This window comes from Phoxinus phoxinus (assembly GCF_949152265.1).
Source record: "Phoxinus phoxinus genome assembly, chromosome: 20".
In the NCBI taxonomy this organism is placed as follows: Eukaryota; Metazoa; Chordata; class Actinopteri; order Cypriniformes; family Leuciscidae; genus Phoxinus; species Phoxinus phoxinus.
In genome coordinates, this window is record NC_136895.1 from 25,210,008 (window position 1) to 25,236,062 (window position 26,055).

The 26,055-nt window shown below is 38.7% G+C and overlaps 2 protein-coding genes and 1 long non-coding RNA gene across 3 annotated transcripts; 1 reads left to right on the top strand and 2 right to left on the bottom strand.

Moving 5' to 3' along the window:
- LOC306987895 (SLAM family member 5-like) overlaps positions 1 to 26,055 on the bottom strand; it is a 332,963-nt gene that overhangs the window by 270,040 nt on the left and 36,868 nt on the right.
- Positions 8,565 to 21,009, top strand: LOC306987929 (uncharacterized protein). Of its 2 annotated transcripts, XR_013795269.1 has the most exons (6): positions 8,565 to 9,266; positions 10,582 to 10,917; positions 16,636 to 16,947; positions 17,023 to 17,087; positions 17,361 to 17,428; positions 17,603 to 21,009. XR_013795269.1 is itself a non-coding variant. In XM_079592577.1 (5 exons), exons 1-5 carry the CDS (start codon positions 9,224 to 9,226, stop codon positions 17,376 to 17,378), a joined length of 774 nt encoding a protein of 257 aa, XP_079448703.1. In that variant the 5' UTR covers positions 8,565 to 9,223; the 3' UTR covers positions 17,379 to 21,002. The 2 variants fall into 2 exon arrangements, 1 of the variants encoding a protein (XP_079448703.1); XM_079592577.1 differs by having other exon boundaries at positions 17,361 to 21,002.
- Positions 23,225 to 24,392, bottom strand: LOC306987961. Its single transcript, XR_013795291.1, has 3 exons — positions 24,225 to 24,392; positions 24,055 to 24,143; positions 23,225 to 23,303 (listed from the first exon to the last, which is right to left on the bottom strand). It is a non-coding gene; the product is annotated as an uncharacterized lncRNA (long non-coding RNA).

Genomic DNA, 26,055 nt, shown 5'->3' on the forward strand with positions numbered 1-26,055 from the left:
CTGTCACCAGCGTCCAGCGAGTGCATGAGAGTCGGCTTGGCTTCGTGTTTGGTGAAGCTTCACGCATTCATTACGTTCTCGCGGGAGTTAGATGTGAAACTCGCGCGAGAACTGCCATCTCTGTTCTTCTGTATTGTTTGTTTTTCATTATTATTATGTGTTATTGTTTGTATTTTGTTGTGAGCATTAATAAAAAATAAAAAAATAAAAAAATCGACATTCGGTTTCTCGGCGCGCCTACGTCACGCGTGTCAAGCGTGAACTCAACCCTCTCATGCACGCGCAAGTGACCGTTGGTCGGAACGGAAGCGATAGTCTTTAAAATGTTTAAATATTTGGTATCTTTCTTACAAACACTTATCGTCTCACTTCAGAAGACATTGATTCATCCATTGGGGTCGTATGGATTACTTTAGTTATTGCTGTATGTGCTGTTTGATGTCAACTTTTAGGAACACATGGGCATTATGCATTCACAGAGATTATATATTTTTCTAAAAAAAAAAAAATTGTGTTAATCTGAAGAAGGAAATTCATATACATCTCTGATGACATGAGGGTAAAAGATGAGTAAATGGTGAGGACATTTCTGTACTGTATTTTCTTTCAACACATAATACAGAATAGCAAGAGACATGGGATTCCTTCTTAAGATTTATCAGTGGAAAGAAAGAAGAAGAGGAACAAGAGGAGGAGGAAACCAAGCAAGAGAAAGTGTTGTAAATCCGTTTTAAAATAAGTTGTTTTTCAAATAAAGTTTTCCAAGTGATATCAGATTGTGTGTTTACATGTGTTTTTATTGTACTTCCCCTGTAACTACAAGAAACAAGAGGGTAAGAAGCACCACTTTAATTTACGGCCCGCAATGTCATACGTACCCTGTAACTACATGAAACAAGAGTATATTTCCCCAGCATTTAAAAAAAAAAAAAAAGTTGCAATAGTTTTACTTGCCTTGAAACAACTTAATCAGTGCACCTTTGCAATAAAAACAAATTAGCCTACTTTATAAATGCACTGATATATAGGCTACCCCGTAATTTGAAAAAAGCCTTGTATTTGTATACACTATTATTACAAAAAGGTGCAGTGTAGCCTGATCGCTAAATTGCTCCCAAAAGTAAGATTGTATTATAGTATAAGTACCCCGTAGTTCTAAAATACTTAATAATTTGCCTAAATAATTTTTTTTTTCCTGGTTGTTACCCCTTTATTCCAAAACTTTAAATTGTTCCCCTATATAATTACACGTACATACTTTATAGGTACACTGTAATTACCGAAAGTTACACTGTAATTTAGTTTTAATTACGCAGTATTTTCCTGGTTGTTACCCCTTTATTCCCAAGACTTTACATATTGTTCCCCTATACTTACACATAAGTACTTTATAGGTACACTGTAATTACCGAAAGTTACACTGTAATTTCATTGTAATTACGCAGTACTTTCCGGGCTGTAATCTAAAGCGTTACCGAATGTTTTCCTCCAAAACCTTAATTTCTTTTTGACTGAAGATATCTTGGATGACATGGGGGTGAGTAAATTATCAGGAACTATTTTTTTGAAAGTGAACATCCTTTAACCCGAAATATTTGAGTAAGCTCATTCATACACAACTTAAAATTATCATGATAACACAACTTATATATTTTAAGTAGTGGACATTTTGCTGGATTTAACCAGCTAATTAAAACAATGCTACCTTTCTAATTGGTGACACAATGCTTTGATAGCATTTGCATAGTATAGCATTTGATACACGAGTGCAACATTTAAAAACATTTAACTGTTCTCAAACCAAGCTCATGCTCTCGTCACCATGATGTTACCCCCCCCCCCCCCTGTCCACCCCAAAACCCAACATTACAGAAACTCTTCAAAACTAGCAAAAAAAACTAAATCTCCCACTTAACATTAATCTGTCACAAGCAAGTTCATAAAACTCAAAACAATTAAACAATTTAACTTAATTAAAATGTGCCCGTTTTGTGAACTCAAAAGAAAAAGAAAGTTCTAAATACTTATAAAAGTAAATTTGATTGAACTAATTTATATAATTTAAGTTGGCCCTACTCAAACCAATTAATTATTTTGAGCGTTGGTGTTACAGTGTGAAATGACCATTTCAACAAATGATATCTACTCACCATAGACAGAAACACTGAATATTTTTGATGACCCCTTATCTCCACTTATCAGTAGGTGATAATCTCCAGCATGTTCAGTTGTGATGTTTGTGATGGTCAGAGATCCAGTTTGATGATCCAGCTTCAGTCTGTCTCTGAATCTCCCATCAGGTCCATCATAAGTCTGAACAATTCCATAATCTCTACTGATTTCAGCTATAACATAAATTGTAGCTCCAAATGTCCACAGTATATCGTCGTCTTCATGTATTTCAGTGACACCAGTGTTTAGAGTGACAGAATCTCCCTCCATCACTGACACTGACTCACCAAACACACCTGATGAACATAGACATATTTTACTGTTTGTAACCTTTACAGCAAAGACAGATGAGTAAAACTAAGTTTAAATCTCCTAGACACTTTCAATAGTTTTATATTTTTATATTTGTCTCATTGAAAAAATAGGGTAAACGTACACCAAGTTCACCTAAATCTACATTGAGACATTAAAGGGGTCATAGACTGGATTATTTAATTATTGTATAATGTTTTCTGGGGTGCCCTTATAATGTTAGCAGGATTTTAAAAAATTGTCATAATTTATAAATAAAAGGCATTTTTCCGAACCTGATTTTAGCCTCTGATTTGAACAGCTCTGTTTGAAGGGGCGTGTCTGCTGTGAGACGTCAGTGTAAACTCCCACTGCTGTGATTGGCTGACACGTTTGCATATTAAATAGCTAGCATTACATGTGGAACTCTCTTTAAAACTTTTACTACGTTTTTACTATTACAATTTACATCTATCGAGATTAAGGAATCGTGAAAAGTATTGATCATAATGATCAATTCCCATCACATGAAAGGTTGCAGTGATGAGCATTGAGCAGATTACAGACAGTGTTGATCGCGTATGAAATTACGAGAAGGGTATTCCTGCACAACCGGAGGCTGCAGTTTCAGGACCCCAGTTCTAGGACCGCAGTTCCAGGACCCTAGTTTTATTGTGACAGCGCCACCTACCAAAAACACTAATTTGACCTAATTTAGACTCCAGCTTCGATATTTGACCACTGTTTATGATAAAACTGGTTTGCAGTGGCATTAATTTCTTAATTTATGCCAGGAGTGCAAAATTATTAATCTGTACCGTCGTTATTTTGAATAGAAATCATCACTTATAAAGCAGTCATTCACGTCTTCTCCGGTTTATTTGTCTTCACATACATGCAATATCCAGCATCCGACAGGCCTCTTAGTCCAATGGTGCGCATATTTGGAGAAATAATGATTTATCATCACATGTTTGTAATATATTTCGTCATACAGAATAACATTTTTATTCATTATCCAGTGAATTATGCGATATGAAGAGCTCAAACAGCGAACTCTGTCTCTCCTCTTCCTGATTTGCGTCAGTTAAACTCTTAGTGCTCTCATTCTGTCAATCATCTCACATTGTGCAGAGTTTTGAAACTTAAAGGGTATTTTGATAGTATAACAAGCTCTTAACTGTCAAAGGATCAAGGAACATTGTGTTTAGTATCCCAAAATAAAGGCTTAAACCGTTTTAAGATGCACATTTAAGGGGCTCCTCTTCCGGTGAAAGTTTTCAGACAGCTTTCAAAATGGCCACCAGCCATCAAGCGGTAATACATTATTTTTTTCTTTTTATAATCTGAGCTCAAAGATGGTAGTGTGCTTACTGTGTACTTGAGCTTAATATTAATTTATCTTAATTTACCCTTCCTGAATCCAAAGTAGATCTCACAATAATATCTGCGTATTTGCAAATAAATCCTCTGACTAATTTGAATATTATAGCGCATCTCTTTATCTCTAAACTGGAAATAAATGAAACTGAAATGCATTTATTACTTACCAATCAGATAACACGAACAGACCACAGCAAGCATGTGACACATTTTCAGCAATAGATCTAATAAGATTAGCTCTGATGACACTGAACCGCACGTGCGAAGAGTCCTCGCTACCGGGTTTCATCACGCTACTACCGGGTTTCATCACCCTACTACTGTAGTTCATGCGCATGCTCTTTATGCATGTTATGATTTAATATCATACAATGGGTGAATTCCCCCCCCCCCCCCCCAAAAAAAAAATAATTATTACATTTATCTTGCTTAAATGTTTGTGCTCATTGCATTTTTACAATGGGGTAATATTGTTGTCAAGAATTTACACAACACAAATTGAAAAAAGTAGCACAAATACATACAATAGAATAAAGATGCAAATAAAGAGAAAAGTTTTTGAATAGGTCTAAGACTATTCAGAAATACAGAAACTGAATAAAGTAATCGATTGGAAAATAACACTGGGTAGTATTTTAGTCTTAACTAAATGAAATACATAGGCTATTAATCCTGATTCCTTAAACTTAAAGCTATCTTTTGTTGTTTTGACAACTAAATGAATGACAGATACATGGCTGCTGTCACTTTAAGAGCTAGTGCACATGTTCATTATACGGTCACTTGTGTTTTATGCTTATTAAAGACATAACCGACTGTGTTTACTTTAGAGGATACTCACGAAGACCGAAATGTTGACACAATTTTGTGTGTTAAAGCAATATAATCCGCAAAAAATAACTTTTGTTACTGCCGAGCTATTTTTGAGGCGGCTTTTCTATGTATGTGCGCATAGAAACCATGGGCCCTATTTTAACAATCTAAGCGTGTCTAAAGCGCACGGTGCAAGTGCGTGTCTGAATCCACTTTTGCTAGGGAAAAATAGTCGGCACGCCCGGCGCATAGTCTAAAAGGGTTGTCTCTATTCTCTTAATGAGTAATGGGTGTGTTTTGGGCTTTACGTGCAATAAACCAATCAGAGTCTCATCTCCCATTCCCTTTAAAAGCCAGTTGCGCTTGCTTTCTACATTTACTGCATTGTTAAAGAGGCCAAGCTAAAGCATTAAACTCCACTGCATGCATGCATTTTAGACACTTACAATGTTCTTGCTCTGTCCATGCAATAACTGCGTCCTTGTATGAGCCGAGTTTTCTATTCACTTCAACTGCTTAGTGCTCTAGTAATATCAATGGTATTCAATTTAAAAATTTAAATCAGAATATGAGCATAGCTCACTTACATTCACTAAAATATTGAAACGTGTAAGTGATACAACCAAGGGGGTAATCCATCAGCCGGAAACTGAAGCTTCCCCGGGGCCGCCATTGAATAGCAGACCATCACCTGCTGTTAGCATTCCACTGACTCCCATTCATTTTGGCGTCACTTTGACAGCGAATAACTTTACATCTGAGGCGTTTAATGACTCAATTTGTCCATTGTTTCTTTCTAAAGAAACACGACAATGTATAAAAAGCTCCATTACCTTGTATCTTACGTTATGGCCCCGTAGAAGCCGTTTTTGTAAAAATAGGCTAACGATTGCATCATAACTACGCGACTCTCTGTCGCACCGTAGAGAAATTACCGTATAGACCGACGGAGAAGGTCGTAACAAATCGGGGGGACGTGGAGGCATAAAGTCCGATAAAGTGAAGGGAGAAGCCCACAGAGAGTGATAAAGTTGCTCCAGCTGCTAGCTCATGGACAGCTAATACTCACACTCTCCGTCTCTGCGAGATTCGGAAGGGAATGATTCAGATTTCTCTCGGCACAGCTACTAGAAGACTCACGTCACATCTACGTCATCAAGCTCAGTTTGAGCCTGCGCAGTTCACCCAGCCATCAGGAAGTGAGTGCTTCTAATTGACTTCACTTTTCACTGTTGAAGTCTGGGCTGGGGTCGCTGTGTCCATTGTATATACTGTCTAACACACGAGTGCCAGTCATAGACAGTATATAAACTGGACACAGCGACCCCATAGGTTTCAACGGAGAGAAATGAAGTCAATTAGAAGCACTCACTTCCTAATCGCAAGGCGAACTGCGCAGGCTCAAACTGAGCTTGACGACGTAGATGTGCCGTGAGCAACCTGTAGGTCTCTTCTAGTAGCTGTGCCGAGAGAAATCTGAATCATTCCCTTCCGAATCTCGCAGAGACGGAGAGCGTGAGCATTAGCTGTCCATGAGCTAGCAGCGGGAACAACTTATCACTCTCTATGGGCTTCTCCCTTGACTTTATGCCTCCACGTCCTCCCGATTGCTTGCGAGCTTCTCTGCCTGTCCATACGGTAATTTCTCGACTTGTGCGACAGAGTCGAGTGGTTATGACGCAATCGTTAGCCTATTTTTACAAAAACTGCTTCTACGGGGCCATAACGTAAGATAGAAGGTAATGGAGCCTTTTATACATTTTCGTGTTTCTTTAGAAATAAACAATGGACAAACGGTGTCTTTAAACGCCTCAGATGTAAAGTTATTCGCTGTCAAAGTGACGCCAAAATGAATGGGAGTCAATGGAATGCTAACAGCAGGTGGGGGTCCGCTAGCCAATGGCGGCGCCCGGGGATGCTTCAGTGTCTTTCGGAACACTGCCCCCCTGGTGCCAGTGCAGTGATTAACTGTCAAAGCTTGGTTTAAACGGCCCGCCCACCAGCTGAACTGGACGTTTTGATTGGTTTTGCACCCCGAGTCAGATCTGTCAGTTATTGGCTGAAGCGCAGGGCTCCACCGCAGCAGTTTGAAAAGTGTCTGTCAAATGCCAGCTCGCCCTGTTGCTCTACTCTGTACTTTTGGTGAAAAATAAATGTAGCGAAGTTGAATACTGTATTTTTATTCAACTCAAGTAAAATGAAAAAAGTAAAAGTAACTGAATTATACTCAAGAAAGTAGAAATAATTGAAAAATCTATTTTTATTTATTTATTTGTAGTTACTTTCCACCTCTCCTGAGATGTGGCAGCTCAACATCGGAGTCAAAATGAAACCTGCTGTGGTCGGTTTTCTTCAAAAATGTTGATCTGATGGGTAGACCATTACCTTGTGCATGCATTCCATGAGTGTTTAGCTTGCAGGGCAAGAGCTTCTTCCTGTCCTGATAATGAACCTCAAAGTCTGATTTTCCTCCTGCAGCACAGCTTTAGTCAAATAAAAAAATATGTTTCAAAACTGTCAAACAAGAAATAGGCTACTTCTGTTTGCCAAGGTAGCATTTTAATAAGCATGTTTCATTTAAATTCATTAAGCTATTATTTTTTAGCTGTCATTGCTTTATAGCTTACAATAAAACCGCAGTGTTGCCTTATCATTTAGTTTATCATTCTAAACACAGTGTTATAATTTGGTAGAGATTGTAGTTGGTTACTTCAATGCTGTAACAGAGAAAAAAAACAGAGAGAAAAAAAAAACATTGCTAGAGAAAATTAAAATCGTTTTTCATTTAAAAAGAAATTTACCTTTTGTGTTGGAATTTGTATTCATTCCAGTGGCTCAAATCATTTGAGCTTCCTATGTGAGAATTACTGGCCTTGTACCGAATGGCACACTTCATGTATACTTGCGGTCTTGTGGACTTACAGTGGTTGCTGCGTGCGTGTGTCAGTTAAGTAAACAAGACTGTAGGAATTCCCATTTGTCATTTTAGGTTTCAGAAGGGTGCACGCAAGTGGCTGACTGCTGACTTGCTGTGACGAAAGGGGCTGACGCAAGCACTCTTCTGAAACCAAAAATTAATTTGGGACACCCCGAGGGACAAAGAAGAATGGCAAGCCATAGGGAGTCATCTACGGGAGTCATCTACGGGAGTCATCATAATTCATAAATGGTGTTAATACATTTTTTTTGTGAACAACAATATTGTCTCTTTCTTCTAAATGGCCCTTGGAATTTTAGAAAAGGGATAAATTGCGTTTGTCTTCATAAAATGTTATGTAGGACACTGTTTTTTTTAGCTGATGACCAATAGAGAATAGTACAGCAGATATTTCATCGAGGATCCGTTACACGGTAGGCTACTGTATGTCTAATGGGCTAAATATGGTTAATATCTAAATGTAACTTTAAATTCACAACAACATATTTCACTCAGTCTCCTGTATAACCTACGGTGAATATAACTATTCTACAGTAGGTCATGTATCATTAGCCTATTGTCATCTGATCCAACTATGTGTATTATTCATTGTTTAATTCACAAAAACAAACAGTCTTTTGTATTGGCTGAGTGAAGAGAGTAGCCTAAAGCCCAGCTGAATATATCTAGAGATATTTTAATCTGTAGTGCAGATCTACACTGTAACTTTTATTTAAATTAACAAAAAACACAAAATTGGTTAAAGTTATTAATGTGTAAGTTTTGAGCGTCGATTTAATTATTTTATTTCGCAGTATTTCCCCCTACTGGACGCATCAGGAACAACAGGGGCGTAACAAATGTCCTAGACGTATATCTACCGGCTCCAAGTCTGCAGCCTCCCCATATAGCACACTCCGGACTTGTGGACTTCCTCAGAGTCCACACTTTGGTGACGTCATGCAGTGCAGACTTATAGGGCCCTTGGCACGAGTCCACGAGGGCGCATTGAGAGGTATTTTTGGGACAGACTCGACCGCCACGCCGGAAATAGGAAGATGGTCCGGTTGTTGTATATATATTATATTTCTACATTTACATATGACTCAGTAAAGCCCTGACATTCGGTTATATTTATTTAATGAATCATAATGCTATCGTAGCCTATTAGTCAGTGCGCTATTTATGTTTATATTTATGTTTGAGACATCAACCACTGGTTGATGATCATAATGTTTGTATAAACTGTAGGTAATAACTGGTAAAATGTACAAATAGGTCATAAACCATAATGATATTTACACTTAAATATTTTCTTCTCATCCATGTTAACGTGAGCGAAAGCTCCTCCCATTCGTTGTCTGATTGGCCTTTCGTAAATTCACAAAGATTCCTGGGTAGTTAAAGTGCGTGAAGCCTGCGTCCATGCGGGCGTCGCGGAAGACCGCTTCAAGGGTACAAAGCTGCTGAGCACACTTCAGAGCGTTAAAATGATGAATGGGACGGCCTACGGACTCGTAGACTCAGCGAGCACGCGCAATTTAAGTCCACGAGACCGAAAGTCCACATGAAGTGCGCCATTTGGGACAGGGCCTTCGCCTAGGAGTATTTCCCACATACCATCTGCTTTCGTTTTTCGGAGAAGTGATGAACCTCTTCATTTTCGTACCAGTGCTGGTTTTCCATCTTGGTAAGTCAGATGCAGTTGTTGTTGACGCTTAGAATTTGTGATGACACCGTTTTGATTTCAATTTACAACTATTAACTATATATATATTGTTTTATGGTGTCTCAAATATCCTTTACACCTTTTATCTATTTTTCCATTATTCTCAGGTAGGTAAGGAAAGTCGAGTCTGGACAATACTATAAGCATTCAAAATACTTACAATTAGTTCAGCAGACTTCCCTGTGGTCAGTTCTCGCTTAAGGTCCTTAAATAATTATTCAGACAATAACTTGCCAATAATATAATATAATTTTTATTAAAGTTAACAAGCGTTATATCAAAGTTAAAGTTAGGTTACAATAATAATAAGTTTCAACAATCAGCTGGTTATACAGGCGTCGAGGGAAACTGCGCTATTCAGAATCCAAAGCCTTCAGTGTCTCTCTCAGTCTTTTATATGCAGGCGCCCGAATGTAGATTCCAAACTCTCTCCTGACGTCATCAAGTGGAGTTCTGCCAACTTCTTAGACACAGCTCTTAGCTGCTTACGTCGTCTTCTATCACGGCGCCTCCGACTCCTCCTCCTCTGCTTTCTTCTCTTAGTCGTCTGCAATATATACTTTATCTAGTACATCATAAAACTATTTCTAATACATAAGTACTTTCTACTCTAACTCAGTTAACACATACATTTCATGCAAGTAAGTAATTTTCTTAATAATATTAAAATCACACAGTACATATCTTGTTTACCATAACTAACAGGGTTACATATATCTATCTTAGCAAAAGCATTATTACTATTTAGGTTACATCACTACAAAGCAAATCAAGCATTAATCAAGGCAGTTTTAATTGCAAAATCATCCTCTATAATAACAATATATATATATAAACTGCTAAAGATGTCTAAAGATCTCTCTCTCTCTCTCTCTCTCTCTCTCTCCTCTCTCTCTCTCTCTCTCTCTCTCTCTCTCTCTCTCTCTCTCTCTCTCTCTCTCTCCTCTCTCTCTCTCTCTCTCTCTCTCTCTCTCTCTCTCTCTCTCTCTCTCTCTCTCTCTCTCTCTCTCTCGGGTGCCATACTTTGCCATACATTTTCTTAGTCATAATTCATCACATGCTGTGTCCAGTGTTGAAATTGAACCATTGTGATTTTGTTTCTCAAATTTATGATGTAATAGCTCATGATTGAGCATAAATTCATTCTAATTAATTTTTTAAAACCTTTGTCTATAAGAACCGAAATTTGTCTTTGGCCAAGGCTCACACAAACACATTACATCATAAAAAAATCCTATATGTTGAAGTGATTTATAAGGAACTGTTATTTCTTCAGGTGCATCGGGTGTTTATACAGACAGAGAGTCTGTGTCAGTGATGGAGGGAGATTCAGTCACTCTGAACACTGGTGTTAAAACAAACCAACAAGAAAAGATCAAATGGTTTTTTAATAACACCCGCATCGCTCAAATCAATGGAGATCTCAGTAAGATCTGTACAGATGTTCAGTGTAATGAAGGTACAGAGAGATTCAGAGACAGACTGAAGCTGGATCATCAGACTGGATCTCTGACCATCACAAACATCACAAACACAGACTCTGGAGTTTATAAACTACAGATCATCGGCAGCAACACCATCAGTGAAACAATCTTTAGTATGCTCGTCCATGGTGAGTCATTTAATAAATACATGACTCATGTTTAATCACAATGTGTTTATTATATTACATAAGGGACTTTTAGTGTGATGTTTGGTTTCGATTTCAGTTTCTGTTCTAGCAGGGACTTTTTGTGTGTGTATTTCCCTGTTTTCCCGTGTTTCTTCTGTTCTAGTTACCAGCTTATTGTCATAGACACTCATTGTCTTCACCTGAGTCTTATTTAGTAGCTCATTTTCTTGTGTATAAATGTCCTCAGTTCAATGTCCAGTATTGTCTTTTGCTCTCCTAAGTTCCATGTTATCTTTGTTTAGTTTATAAATAAACTTCTGTAAGGCAAGGCAAGGCAAGGCAAGTTTATTTATATAGCACATTTCATACACAATGGTAATTCAAAGTGCTTTACATAGAAGAAATTAAAATAATCAAAAGAAATAAGAATAATTAAAACAGTTTAGAGTAAAAAATAAAAATAAAATAAAATAAAATACAGTGCAAACAGTCGGACGAACAGTGGCACAGTGCTCATTCAGTAAATGCAATGTTAAACAGAAGTGTTTTGAGTCTGGATTTGAATGTGGCTACTGTAGGAGCACACCTGATCTCTTCTGGAAGCTGGTTCCAGCTGCGGCTGGCATAATGGCTAAAAGCGGACTCTCCTTGCTTTGAGTGAACCCTTGGTATTTCTAGTTGATGTGATCCTAATGATCTCAGTGATCTGTTGGGTTTATATTCAGTGAGCATATCTGCAATGTATTGAGGTCCTAGGCCATTAAATGATTTATATACCAGTAATAATACTTTAAAATCAATCCTAAATGTGACTGGAAGCCAGTGTAAAGACCTGAGGACTGGTGTGATATGTTCATATTTTCTGGTTCTGCTCAGGATCCTGGCGGCAGCGTTCTGTACGAGCTGCAACTGTCTTATGGTCTTTTTGGGAAGGCCAGTGAGGAGTCCATTACAATAATCCACCCTGCTGGTGATGAAAGCATGCACAAGTTTTTCTAAGTCTTGACTGGAAACAAAGCATCTAATTCTTGCAATATTTTTCAGATGATAGTATGCTGATTTAGTTATTGCTTTGACATGACTACTGAAGCTAAGGTCTGACTCTAGAGACACACCAAGATTCCTGACTTGATTTTTAGTTGTTTGACCTCTAGAGTGAAGGTATGCATTCACCTTGAGAACTTCATCTTTGTTTCCAAACGCAATGACTTCAGTTTTGTCTTTGTTTAACTGAAGAAAGTTTTGGCACATCCAGCTGTTGACTTCATCAATGCATTGGAACAGGGAGTCAATGGGGCTGTAATCGTTAGGCGATAGGGCTAAGTAGATCTGTGTGTCGTCTGCATAGCTGTGGTAAGAGATTTGGTTCTTTCTCATTATTTGGCTCATTGGAAGCATGTACAGGTTGAATAGGAGTGGCGCAAGAATTGAGCCTTGAGGAACTCCGCATGTCATGGATGTCCACTCAGACTTATGGTCTCCTATACTCACATAATAACCTCTCGCTTCTAAGTATGACCTGAACCATTTTAGGACTATCCCAGAAAGACCCACCCAGTTTTCCAGCCTGTCAAGAAGTATGTTGTGATCAACAGTGTCAAATGCAGCACTGAGGTCGAGTAGTACCAGCACTGATATTTTGCCTGTATCAGTATTTAAGCGAATATCGTTAATTATCTTTATGAGCGCTGTCTCTGTGCTGTGATGCGATCGGAAACCAGATTGAAAATTGTCAAAGTATCCATTCGAGCTTAAGAATTTGTTCAGCTGATTGAAAACAACTTTTTCAATGATCTTGCCAATGAAAGGAAGATTTGAGATCGGTCTATAATTGCTTAATATAGTCTTATCAAGATTACTCTTTTTTTAGGAGGGGTTTGACAACTGCAGTTTTCAGGGAGTTTGGAAAACTTCCAGAGAGAAGTGAGGCATTTACCACTTCTAGGAGATCTGCTTCTAAGCTGTTTAACACACTTTTGAAGAAAGATGTGGGAAGAGCGTCAAGGGCGCAGGTTGATGTTTTAAGGTGCTGTACGGTTTCTTCCAAAATTTTGCCATCAATTTCTTTGAAATCAGACATAGTAACTTTCTCAGGTTGTGGTCTGATCTGTCTGACCCCAGTGCAACTCAAGGATGTGCTGATCACCTTTCTGATATTATTGATTTTCTCAGAGAAGAAAGAAGCAAACTCACTGCACTTGCTGTCTGAGAGCATTTCACTGGGAATCTGGCTCGGGGGGTTCGTTAATCTTTCTACAGTAGCAAAAAGAGTGCGTGTGTTGTTTAAGTTGCTGTTAATAATATTTGAGAAGAAAGTCTGTCTAGCTTTGCCTAGTTCCATATTGAAAGCATGGATGGTGTCTTTGTAGATGTTATAATGGACTACAAGTTTTGTCTTCCGCCACATGCGCTCTGCTTTTCTGCATTGTCTTTTCATATTTTGCACTGCTGTTGAGTTTCTCCAGGGTGCCTTTTGTCTACCACTCTTCCTGACCTTCACAGGAGCAATATCATCAATTACACTTTTAACTTTTGAGTTAAAAGAATCAAGGAGAAAATCAACAGAGTCAGCAGATATGCTTGGTGTTAAAGATATAGCCTTCATAAATAGTACACTAGTGTTCTCATTTAAGCATCTCTTTTTGACAGGCACAGATCGAGCTTCAATGGCAGGAGAGATCAATATATCAAAGAAAATACAGAAATGATCAGACAGTGCTACATCCTTAATAACAATCGCTGAAATGTTTAGACCCTTACTGATAAGTAAATCTAGAGTGTGTCCACGATTGTGTGTCGGTCCATGTACATGCTGAGTCAGATCAAAAGTTTTTAAAACAGTTTTGATTTCTTTTGCCATATTGTTTTCTGCATTGTCTATGTGGATGTTGAAATCTCCGGCAATAGCAAAACAGTCAAACTCTGAGGAAATGGTTGATAACAGTTCTGTAAAATCCTCAGCAAAGGCTGAAGAGTATTTTGGAGGCCTGTAAACAATGATTAGTAAAATGCGTGGAGCACCTTTTAACACAATACCCAGATATTCAAAAGACGGGTAATTACCAAATGATATTTGCTTACATGGATAGACATCTTTAAAAAGAGCAGCTACTCCCCCACCTCTCCTACCCGCTCTGCAGACACTCATAAAAGTGAAGTTAGGAGGGGATGTTTCATTGAGGACAGTTGCACTGCAGTTGTCTTCTAGCCAAGTTTCATTTAGAAACATAAAATCCAGGTTGTATGTGGTTATTAAGTCATTGACTAGAAGTGATTTATTTTTAAGTGAGCAGATGTTTAAGAGTGCTAACTTAACAGTCTTACTTTTTGTCCGCACAGCAGTCTTAGTTTGGCGTGTAATAGGCACCAGATTAGATGGGTTTGCTGTACGGCTTTTGAAGGCCTTAGACTTTCTATCATGTAATCGAACAGCAATAGAGAAAGATACAGGCACACAGGGTTCCCGCTTGTTCTGTAAACATTTGAGAAAGTTACTGTTATCATAGCGGGGACCCGACACATATCAATGAGAGCTGGTATCAGTTGTTTTTAGTTCACCTCGAGCAGAAGGAGGAGGGTGTGAGCCCTGTCGTTGTGGCAGAGCCCGAAGAACTCTTGCAGGAGGAGGGGGAGGGCGAGCGGGGCCCGCTGGCTTTGGTGGTTTTGGGGCCTGCCGTTTTTTGGTTGATATCTGGGGGCTAGCAAAAGAATGGGATAGTTTGGTTCCAGCAAAGACCAGTTTTTCCATTCTCTCTGAGAAGCACAGAAGTGGAGATGCTGGAGATAGAGATAGCGTGTCTGGTGAGAGGGGCTGTTGTTGTTCTGGTGTTATCGGAGGCTGTAATATGCTGTCCTGGTTTCCCTGGCTGTTTTCCAGGAAGTCGTCCTTGGGTGTTGAATCTTGGAGCAGTTCTAGTATGTCACAGTCTGTCTGTGGGCAGGGCTCAGCTGAGATTGTGTCCGTGAGCAGAAGTTGTTGTGGCTGAGTGGTGTTATCATTCTGTAGTTGCATATAGATTCACATCTCCATTTCATTTCCGGCTAGCTTCACCATAGTCTCACGGCGGTGATCCACTTGTCCGTGCGATACTTCTGTCGCACTGCACTCCACTGTATTCCTGGGTGACGTCAAGCGACTTTGACGAAGCCCATCTTTATGCAAATGAATTCCGTTGAACACGACGTGGCTATCCAATAGAAGCAAGCACATGGAGACGGGGGGAAGTCTCTCGCGGGTCCTTTGTTCTAGACTGGCCGCTGGCTCAAAACGATGCCCATAGCGGTTAACTAGAGGAACGCCCATCAACGTACATATGTGGGGAGGCGTCGTGTCACCACGCAACGTTCGTGTCGGACAAGTGGATCAGTACCGTCAGCCTCATGCTGCGTTCACACTGTTGTGGCAAAAATTCATCAAACAAACATCACTGCGTAAGAGACACTCAGAGTCAATTTATTAAAAGAGAAGTATTTATTCTTGCAAGAATAGGAGCAGTCTAATACACAGTTGTTACCCTGTGCAGAAGAGTGACACCCTCGGACAGACTCAACTAGCCGCAGAGCCTTCCTCCCAGTAGTTCACATGCCACTAATGCAAACCTCATTAGACTTCATTAGCCCCAATGGAAAGCATATTCACACTGTCTGAATCGTTCCTTACACCCCATATTGTGCAATATGTGACAATAAATAATAATTGTGTAAACAAGTGACTGATTTTAGCTACAGCGTCTATCAGTAGTGAGGGGGGCGGGACGCTTCAGATTCTAGACAGCATTTGATTGGACAGAAAATCTGATAAGAAGCTGAAGTGCAGAGTGATGTCATCAAAATCATTGATTAATATTGGCAGATGTGAGATACTGTAGCCTAAGCTTTGAATGCTTATATCTTCTAAATGTGAATTTTGTCATGGTTTTGGAGCACACTAGCTTAGATAACAGTGCATCTAACATATTCATACCAAACGCAAATAAAAACCTTCCATTTTTTATTTCATGGGGACTTATGTCTTAAGTAAACGTAAATAGTTGAGAAAGAAAACGGATGTGTAAAAGTATAATGGATCTATGCGGGAGGTCTTAAAGTGACAGCAGCCTAATATACCTGCTGTCCAATTATGAGATAGTATAAAACAAATCTATATTGCAGTTTTCCTCCCTGGTGTCGATGTCAAAATTGTGGCCAGTGAAAATGTTGAGTGGCTAGTAACTTTGGAAAACCATTAGCTACTGAGCTAAAAAGTTAAGCCCTGCAGGGTGACACAATAAGCACTTACCAGGATCAACTAAACACTGGATTTTCAAAAGCATACGAAGTACGTAATGTTTACAGCATAGACTCTGTAAAATACATCCAAGAGTTTAACACTCCGGTCTGTTATTGTAGTCACGACCCTAAACTTGACTCTGATTGGTTGCTTTACTTGTCAGTCAGAAAGCCTCTGGGCGGTCCTTGCCCAATTAAAGCTGAAACCAGACCTTCTGCTGTCAGTCTGATGTTAGTTTAGCATTTGTGGGTCAATAATTTTTTTTTTTAAACAGCATAGTTAAAATTCCCTCATAACACTAAATTAATATTTCATTCTCATTTAGTTGTATACTAATTTTTTTCCAGATCAATGGGTGTAGTTCTTTCTTGTTTCATGTTGTTGCTGTTTTTTTTTGTTTTGTTTTTCACAGCAGATGTTAATTTGTGTTTCCGATGTTTCTGGTGCAGAGATGGATAACACAAAGACAGCGTCAGTGAAGGATGGACAATATTTTACTTTTGATCCTGTAATAAAAACCCCAAATGATTTGGTGATGTGGTATTTTAATGGCACTCTCATCGCTGGAATCACTGGAAATCTCAGTAAGATCTGTGCAGATGTTCAGTGTGAAGAGAGATTCAGAGACAGACTGAAGCTGGATCATCAGACTGGATCTCTGATCATCACACACACCAGAAACACAGACTCTGGAGAATATAAACTACAGATCAACAGCAGCAGATTCAGCATCATTCGATGCTTCAGTGTTTCTGTCACTGGTGAGTAATTTAATCATTCAGTGCATTTTTCTTTAAGGAATGTTAAAATACAGGTATTTACTTTTAAATCATCAGCAACAGCGGCAGCATCCGCCGGCGCCGCATTATCAGGAATACGAGCTTCAATGTTCCTGCAATTGGTGAGTATAATTTAGTCATTCAGTTCATTTCCCCTTGAGCAGGTAACTCAATGTATTATTGTTCATTGTGGCCTGTCTGAAACTAAACATAATGCATAATATTAGTTTTTCTACAAGCACTGTTTTTTGGCGATAAAAACACAAGATGGCGCCATTTATCACTCTATATCATACAGCTGATTAAGGTGGAAATATCAGTCAAAAATAGCCTATAGCCTACCTGAAAAATCAACTGTATCTCTAGTAGTAATGAATGACTTTTTTTTCTTACAGATTGGATTGTGTCTTTAGCTATGGGAGGAGCATGTGTTGGTGTTCTGCTGGTGGCTGTGGTGTAACTGGTGAGAACTCCTGGTTCATCTGCATTCAAACTTATTGCATCATTGTAGGACAAAAACGGAAAGCGTGATTTAGTTTATCAGATTCATTAGACTGTAGAGTATGTGTGTGTGTGTAACTGAAACATCAAATCTGTTCATTTCTTTGAACTTTGTGAATCTGTTTTCTTCTTACAGGAGAGAGACATAAAAAGCGTGCCTGCACAAAGGATGTTCTTTTGCTAAATAATCAAACAACTGGCCTTTATTTGCACAGAGGAACATACAGTAGCCTATCATCATAGCTACATAATATGTTGTATATAAAAATATATGTATGTTGTTAAATTAATGTTTATAGCATTATTTTACTGTTGTGTTATGATATTTTTTGTGTTCTTATGTTTGAAACTGTGTGCACTTTACATAATATAAGTATATACCTCAGCTAGTGGAAAAACTGCTTTTGATGAACTGATTAATCATGTTGTTTTCTGCACCTTTGTCAGTATATTAGTATCAGTATATTTGTCAGTTTGTTATATGCCAAAAAATGTGAAATGTAAAACAGATACTAGTATAGCAGCATGGCATTTTGAACAAAACAGATCCACATGGTTAGTTTTTCCATACAATGCGTTTCCATATTGCCTGAACAATATAAAAATGATGAAGTGTTCGTTTGCCTCTCATACCGGAATGTTTTTCATTTCTTAAAGCTGCAGTCCAGTTTTTCCTCTTTGTCGCCATCTCTGTTTGAAATCTGCAATTGCAGTATTATCAACTTTTACGTGGGTTGTGCCTCGGCACGGCACAGTGCGGATGAATCCAATGTTTTGAGGATAATGTGCGGCTGTGTGGAAACTGTCATTCGGAATCACAGATTCTACTATTTGGAAGTGTGACCAACATAAGAAATTTCACCGGAATATGTCATCTGAACGAGATCACATTAGGCCTGTTCTTGCTTCCCCTCATTGGCTACCGGTTTGCTTTAGAATACATTTTTCAGATTCTGTTGTTTGTTTTTAAATCTCTTTATGGTCAAGCCCCAGCTTATATCTCTGACATACTGAAGCCGCACGCTCCTCTGAGGTCATTAATGTCTGCTGACCAGCTACTCTTTTTTTGTCCCTAGAACGCGGCTCAAAAATAGGGGCTCAAACGCGGCTCAAAAATAGGGAAAATATGCAAGCATTTTCAGTCGTGGCCCCAAGGCTGTGGAATGATTTGCCTCTGCATGTCAGATTGGCCCCCAGCCTTCACATTTTTAAATCACGACTTAAAACTCACTTTTATTCATTGGCCTTTAAACCTGGTTGAGAGTTGTATTCTGCATTATTATTTTCTAGTTTGTCCCTTGTTTTAAATGTTTGCTTTTGTTACTCATGTGTTTATAATCTGTCCGAAATCATGTTAATGTCTAGCCTGGGAAAACCCAGACAACTCTCAGTTGTAACTGAGTTAGGGTCTGGCAAAGCTCCATAGACAATTCATTTCCACAGGGGTGTCACCAACGGACGTCGGATAGATCTAAAACCAATCAGAGTGATGAATGACATGACGTATGCCGAGCGACGGAGAAACATCTCGAAACTCTCAGCAATTCTCTGTTTGTGTTAACGAAAATTAAAATTTTAAATCGCTTGAAACAGACGCGATAGCTGATTCGAACGAGTGATGTTGTGATGTTCCACGGCGGGATCCATCTCTGTAATGTACAAAATCTGCGTCACCGTCTCTGCTCTGTCGTCATCGTGTAAAGCACGCCCCAACGTTTCTGATTGGTGCCGCGATTTCGACGGATTGGAAATGGGTTTCAATGGACTCTTTGCCAGACCCACTTGCAGAGCAAATCTAAATTTGCCGGAAGTGGTCTGGGTTTTCCCAGGCTAGTTAATGTCCAGCACTTTGGTCAACCTTGGTTGTTTTAAATGTGCTTTACAGATACAGTTTGATTGGATTGGATTGGATCTGAACAAATAAGTAACATTCACTTTTGTTCTGACCAACTAAGGGAAAAAACAGCATTGCAGTAAATCGCGCTGATTAAATCTAACGATCGCTTATCATATCACGTCAAACCGTGCAAATTATGCTTTGTTTTCAAATTGTAATGTTAACAACATCAGCATTGCGCGACTACATTTAATGCCCTTCCGATATTTATCCTTGTTTTCACATGGGCCGGTTGCAGTCTCTTTTTCTTCTGTTGCCACAATTTTACATCGGGTGAATCTCCAGTCGTCACTGGTGATTGTCATTTGAACCTTTCTGGATCCGCCATCAAATTGATAAGTTTAATTATATCAAGTGCTGTGAGAAAAGGCTATAAATCTCCACCTCCAGCATCCTCACACGCAATATGGCCTACTAGCCGAGACTCCTTTATGTGTACAGATGTGACGTAATGACGCAAAGTTTACTTGACTAATGTTCTAACCTTTTAAATAGCCCGTTTTTGGCAGCAGATTTCGCTTACGGCCATACCACTTTGAGAACGTCCGATCCGAGACCGCCTGGGAATACCAGGTGCTGTAAGCGTTTTAGTTTACTTCACTAATGCATAATGCATATGGCTGGATATGTACTAAAATTTATTTTGCATTATTTTTAACCCCAAAAAATATACGGACTGCAGCTTTAAATTGAATGCTAGTTCCATCTTGTATGTAGGGTATCACCCATGCCAGGAATGTGTCGTCAGAGCAAAGCTTTCCTCAACACTTTATGTAGCCTACTTCTGTATTCTATAATCAGTTACATTGTAATGTTTATTATAATAACAGCATGTTGAAGAAAGCGTTTTTGAACCTACTACCATTATGGGTGTATTAAGATTTGGTCAAATTGTGTGCTTACACACTTTCCCAACCGGCAAAACATGTGTTTATTTACCTGTTGTTGATCCATACAGAGCTACTATCGGACTACCTTGCATGGGACACTTACCAGTTAGGATCCCGTCTTTGATTATCTTCAGCCATCTTCAGTCTCCTGCCATCCAGTTTGCATCAGTCAACACCTACAACAATAAGAACTTTTATTCTCCGCTAAGTGTTTGCTGCTATTCAAAGAGGTCTTGAACTGGCTTTTTTATATTTTTTTTATATTGTTATCTGAAGTCAACTTATGACGTTCGCTTGGTTTTTACATTAAAAAACATCAAAATGAATAAGTAATAGGCTATTTTCTACCTTGGTTTTGAGCCGCTCCTGCTGCATTGAAGACTTGGAAATAAACGCCCCCTGCTATGATTGGATAACAGTTTTGCATATTATAATGAGTTTCATGTAATGTGTGAATCGGTGGGCGGGGCTAAACAGGCGGTGTTGAAGTAGGCGTCAATCTTCTTCTGCAGAGGCGGGGTTTGATACCATTTGACGTCATAGATCCTGTCGTTCGCTGGGCCTGGTGTCAATAAACGCTTTTATTGGACTGACAAGGAAGTTTTCAGTTCTGAAACTTACAGGATATTCTTATAGTATGATGACCTGTCAAAAGCTCAAGGGAAATTTAATTTCTCAGTTCATCACCCCTTTAATGAACTCAGTCACACTTGTTTCCTGAACTTACCTGCCAATAAACACCCTTTGTGGAAGTTATCCTTTGTGCTGTATTCTTCTGTTTGCTGACAGGTTGTAAGCCAAAACTGGACATAAACTGTAAACGTGTCTCTCAAATCTGATTGGTTGATTGAAATGTTGCAGGATCCAGGAACATGGTGAGTGATTTTCTGTGCTGACGCATTGAAAACCAAACCAAAGTTTCAAAAACTAAACAGGCAACAAAAGTGTGACGCGAGCAAGCATATGTACTTGCACACATATTAAATGTGTTTTTTTTTAGAAAGTTAAAAAGTTATTAAAACGTTTTCACTTACAAAAAATACATGACATTTGCACGCTCACACAGTAAGGTTTCAAAATAAATCAAAATAAATTCCATGTTGTTTGATGGAATCATTGCATGGCAGTAAGTAAGCGGAGTTTCACATTAGCAGGAATGGAAAAAGCCCTTCAACTGCTCGCTGTTTTCACACCTCTATCATGCCCTCTCAAATGCACATCTACCACAAAAGTTCAATGATAGGCCGGCGGCACTCTTATGCACATGCTGTTTGTTTTAGCAACAGATCAAACCACATGTCTATACAGGTGCAGGTCATAGAATATCATGAAAAAGTTGATTTAATTCAGTAATTCCGTTCAAAAAGTGAAACTTGTATATTATATTCATTCATTACACACAGACTGATATATTTCAAATGTTTATTTCTTTTAATTTTGATGATTATAACTGACAACTAATGAAAATCGCAAATTCAGTATCTCAGAAAATTAGAATATTACTTAAGACCAATAAAATAAAATAAAAGGATTTTGAGAAATGCTGGCCAACTGAAAAGTATGAAGAGTTGGAAAGTATGAAGAGTATGAAGGCGCAATGGGGTGGTGATGGCGCAAGGGATAAGACCCATGCCTTTGGTGTGAGAGACCCGGGTTCGAATCCACTGTGAGACACCAATGTGTCCCTGAGCAAGACACTTAAACCCTAGTTGCTCCAGAGCGACCTTTGATATATAGCAATTGTAAGTCGCTTTGCATAAAAGCGTCAGCTAAATAAATAAATGTAAATGTAAGATGAAAAGTATGAGCATGTACAGCACTCAATACTTAGTTGCGGCTCCTTTTGCCTGAATTACTGCAGCAATGCGGCGTGATGGAGTCGATCAGTCTGTGGCGTGGAGTCGGTCAGTCTGTGGCGTGGAGTCGGTCAGTCTGTGGCGTGGAGTCGGTCAGTCTGTGGCATGGAGTCGGTCAGTCTGTGGCACTGCTCAGGTGTTATGAGAGCCCAGGTTGCTCTGATAGTGGCCTCTTCTGCATTTTTGGGTCTGGCGTATCGCATCTTCCTCTTCACAAAACCCCATAGATTTTCTATAGAGTTAAGGTCAGGCGAGTTTGCTGGCCAATTCAGGACAGGGATACCATGGTCCTTAACCAAGTAGCTTTGGCACTGTGTGCAGGTGCCAAGTCCTGTTTGAAAATGAAATCTGCATCTCCATAAAGTTGGTCAGCAGCAGAAGCATGAAGTGGTCTAAAACTTCCTGGTAGACGACTGCGTTGACCTTGGACCTCAGAAAACACAGTGGACCAACACCAGCCGATGACATGGCACCCCAAACCATCACTGACTGTGGAAACTTCACACTGGACTTCAAGCAACGTGTATTCTGTGCCTCTCCTCTCTTCCTCCAGACTTTGGTCCACTGTGCTTTATTAAATCCAGAGTCAACGCAGCCGTCTACCAGGACGTTTTCAGAGCACTTCATGCTTCCTTCATTTTCCAGCAGGATTTGCACCTGCCCACACTGCCAAAAGAACCACAACCTGGTTCAATGACCATAGTATTACTGTGTAATTACTGTGTGATTTCATGTAATATAAACATTTTCTGGGATTTTGATTTCGTGGGTTTCATAAGCTGTAAGCCATAATCATCTAAATTATAACAAAGAAAGGCTGGAAATATCTCAATTTGCATGTAATGAGACTATATAATATATTAATTTCACCTGTTAAGTTGAATTCTTGAAATAAATCAACTTTTTGATGATATTCTAATTATATGACCAGCACCTGTGTATGTATATATATATATATATATATATATAAGGGAACCATAGCACAACATGTTTTTACTCAAGACTCTCAAACTGAGCTGGTTTTTACATAATATCATAGCCTATGTTCAATTTTAGATTTTTTTTATTCAACAATCCCAAAACTTGTCCAAAGCTTATGAAGATCAGAGTTCACGTAAATCCAAACGGCAAATGAGAGTTTCATCATCATATGCAGACATCCGCATACTCTGTGTGATTCTCCTCTCTAGCTGTCTGTAAATAAAAACATCACAAGATTCAAAAATAGAATTACATTTTCTAATTAAAAGGTAATTTAACTAAATATAAAATGATTAACCATTTTTTTGTAAATGCAATAAGATTCAGATGCATAAACAGCAGCAGAAGTGAGATTTACCTAAAATGAACACTGTGCCAAATATTGTGTTATTATTGGCCAAAACAAAACAAAAAACTGCACCAATGAAATTGCCCCCAAATACTATGCAACATCCTCTTCCATTTTAAAAATGTATTTATTTTACTACCCTAACTTACCCTGGGAAAACCCTGACGTTCTTCCAGCAAATTTAGATTTGCTCTGCAAGTCCTTCTGGCCAAGAACCCTTTCAAGCCCATTTCCAATCCTTCCAAATCAAAGCACCAATCACAAGCGTGGAGGCGGGCTTTACACGATGACGATCACTCTGATTGGTTTTAGGTCTATCCAATTGCGCCCAGAGGCATTTGAGCAACGTCCGTTGGTGACGCCCCTTTGGAAATGGGCTGTGAATGAACCTTCCAGGCTAACCCTATGAATGCTATGGTTAGTAACTGTATTATTTGCATCTATTTTCCCCTGCTGTCTGCTATCAGAAAAGACTCAGTTGAGAACCACTGATCTACTGAACCCATCAGAGCAGAAGACTAAAAACTAATAGTGTCTTTACTAACATGTGTATTATGCATGTGTGTCAGATCATATAAAATACTAAAAAAGACATTGCAATAAAAATGAACTCACCAGTTTCTGTGCATTTCGTTTGTAGAATGTTGGATTTGCATAAGTGATCTCTTCATTATCTCTATTCTGAACCCTTTCATCTTCAACAACTATAACAAAATAAAAATTTCCATTAAAAGCAAAACATCCAATTTCCAATTCTTTCTTATAAGCATGCAGGTAACACTTGCCTTCTCGATCAGTTTTATTACAGATCCAGAAGATCCCGACTGCAGATACAATCATCAGAGATCCAGCAGAGATCAACACGATCAGAGACACTGAGACTGGCTGTGAAGTAGACTGTCCATCTAGATATTTAATGATACAGAAAGAAGTGAACGCATTAGTCTGATCTACAACAGAAGACAGAGATCAGGTCAGTAAATACACACATATATCATCAGTGCTGTGGTACCTGCACATGTGTGGCAGAGTGTGTGGATGTCCAGATGTGTGGTCTGGTTGCTGATGGGATTGTTCAGCACACAGCTGTAGGTGTTTTTATCCTGATATTCCACCTCCAGAGGTAGAGAGAGACTGATGCTGAGATCACACACACTGATGCTGGACAATACACTGATTCCTGCGTACCAGGAGAGAGTCGCATCACACACATTCAACACTGATGAACACACCAGTGAACAATTTGATGATGAAGAGGATGAAGAACATTGTGAAGAGTTACTGATGATGACAGGAACAGGCAGACGAGCTGGAAAACATGAGAATAAAATGGAATATGGATGAACTTGATTAAAAAAAAATGCTTGGTATACTGAGATCTTACAGATATTTACATTCTTAATAGCTCAAGTAAAATAAAACCAGAATATGTGAACATTTGGACAAATGATCTCTACTCACCATAGACTGAAACATTAAATGATTTTGATGACGATTTCACTCCACTTATCTCTAGTTGATAATCTCCAGTATGTTCAGTTGTGGTGTGTGTGATGGTCAGAGATCCAGTTTGATCGTCCAGCTTCAGTCTGCCTCTGAATCTTCCATCAGGAACATCAGATGTGGAGGAAGTTACTCTACTGATTTTAGCCAAGACAGACTTTTCATGTCTGAATGTCCACAGTATGTCTTCATCTTCATGCATTTCAGTGACACCAGAGTTTAGAGTGACAGAATCTCCCTCCATCACTGACACTGACTGTATTTCATTTGTTTCATAACCAAACACACCTGGAGAACGAAACAAGTTTTCATTCTTGTTGGTTTAGAAACCCTGAAATCAGTTTTTTCAATTTAAATGTGATTCGAAGAACAGCAGACACACAAAAGATTAAGCATCACTTATAAGAGTAGACAGATGAACATGATCTTTACACTATCTCATGAAGAGCAAAATAAACATGTGATGGTTCCCTCACATCTGTAAAACAAGTTTCACTCTGCTAATTATTTTCAATCATTTCATAGTTGTGTGTGTGTGGGACATTAAAACAGACTATAAAGTAAATCTCAGTAAATCTGGGTAGAAAAGCAAATGCTAATCCCTAATTTGAACAGCAGAAGTTGATAATGTTCTGAAACAGAAATAATTAAGCTGTAGAAATATTTTATAACTTACCAAGACAACTCCTGCACAAACAGAACAAAACAAGCACGTGAAACATTGTCTTCAGTAGTTCAGTGTCTGATGTAATAAGACTATATCCGCTGGAAACAGTCAAGCTGGTGTGCATCCTCCCACGATACAGTTTAACCCTTCTAATGCACACACACATGATCTGTATATTATATATTATTGCATATAAACATTTTTTGGGTGCTCTTAAGACTTTACATGTTATTAATAGCAAAAAAATATTCTTTTTTATTACCATTGATAAATATGATGGTAGTTGTCTGACTGTACTAAGTATGTAAAAGTATAGTGTGTAATATTGTGTAAATCTTCCTAAAATTCATGTTAAAAAAAGATTGTGGACTTTAAAATGGTTCAGAATCATGTAGCTAGTGAATGATAAAACAGGTCAAATCATCTTCCATCTCTCATTGCCGGTC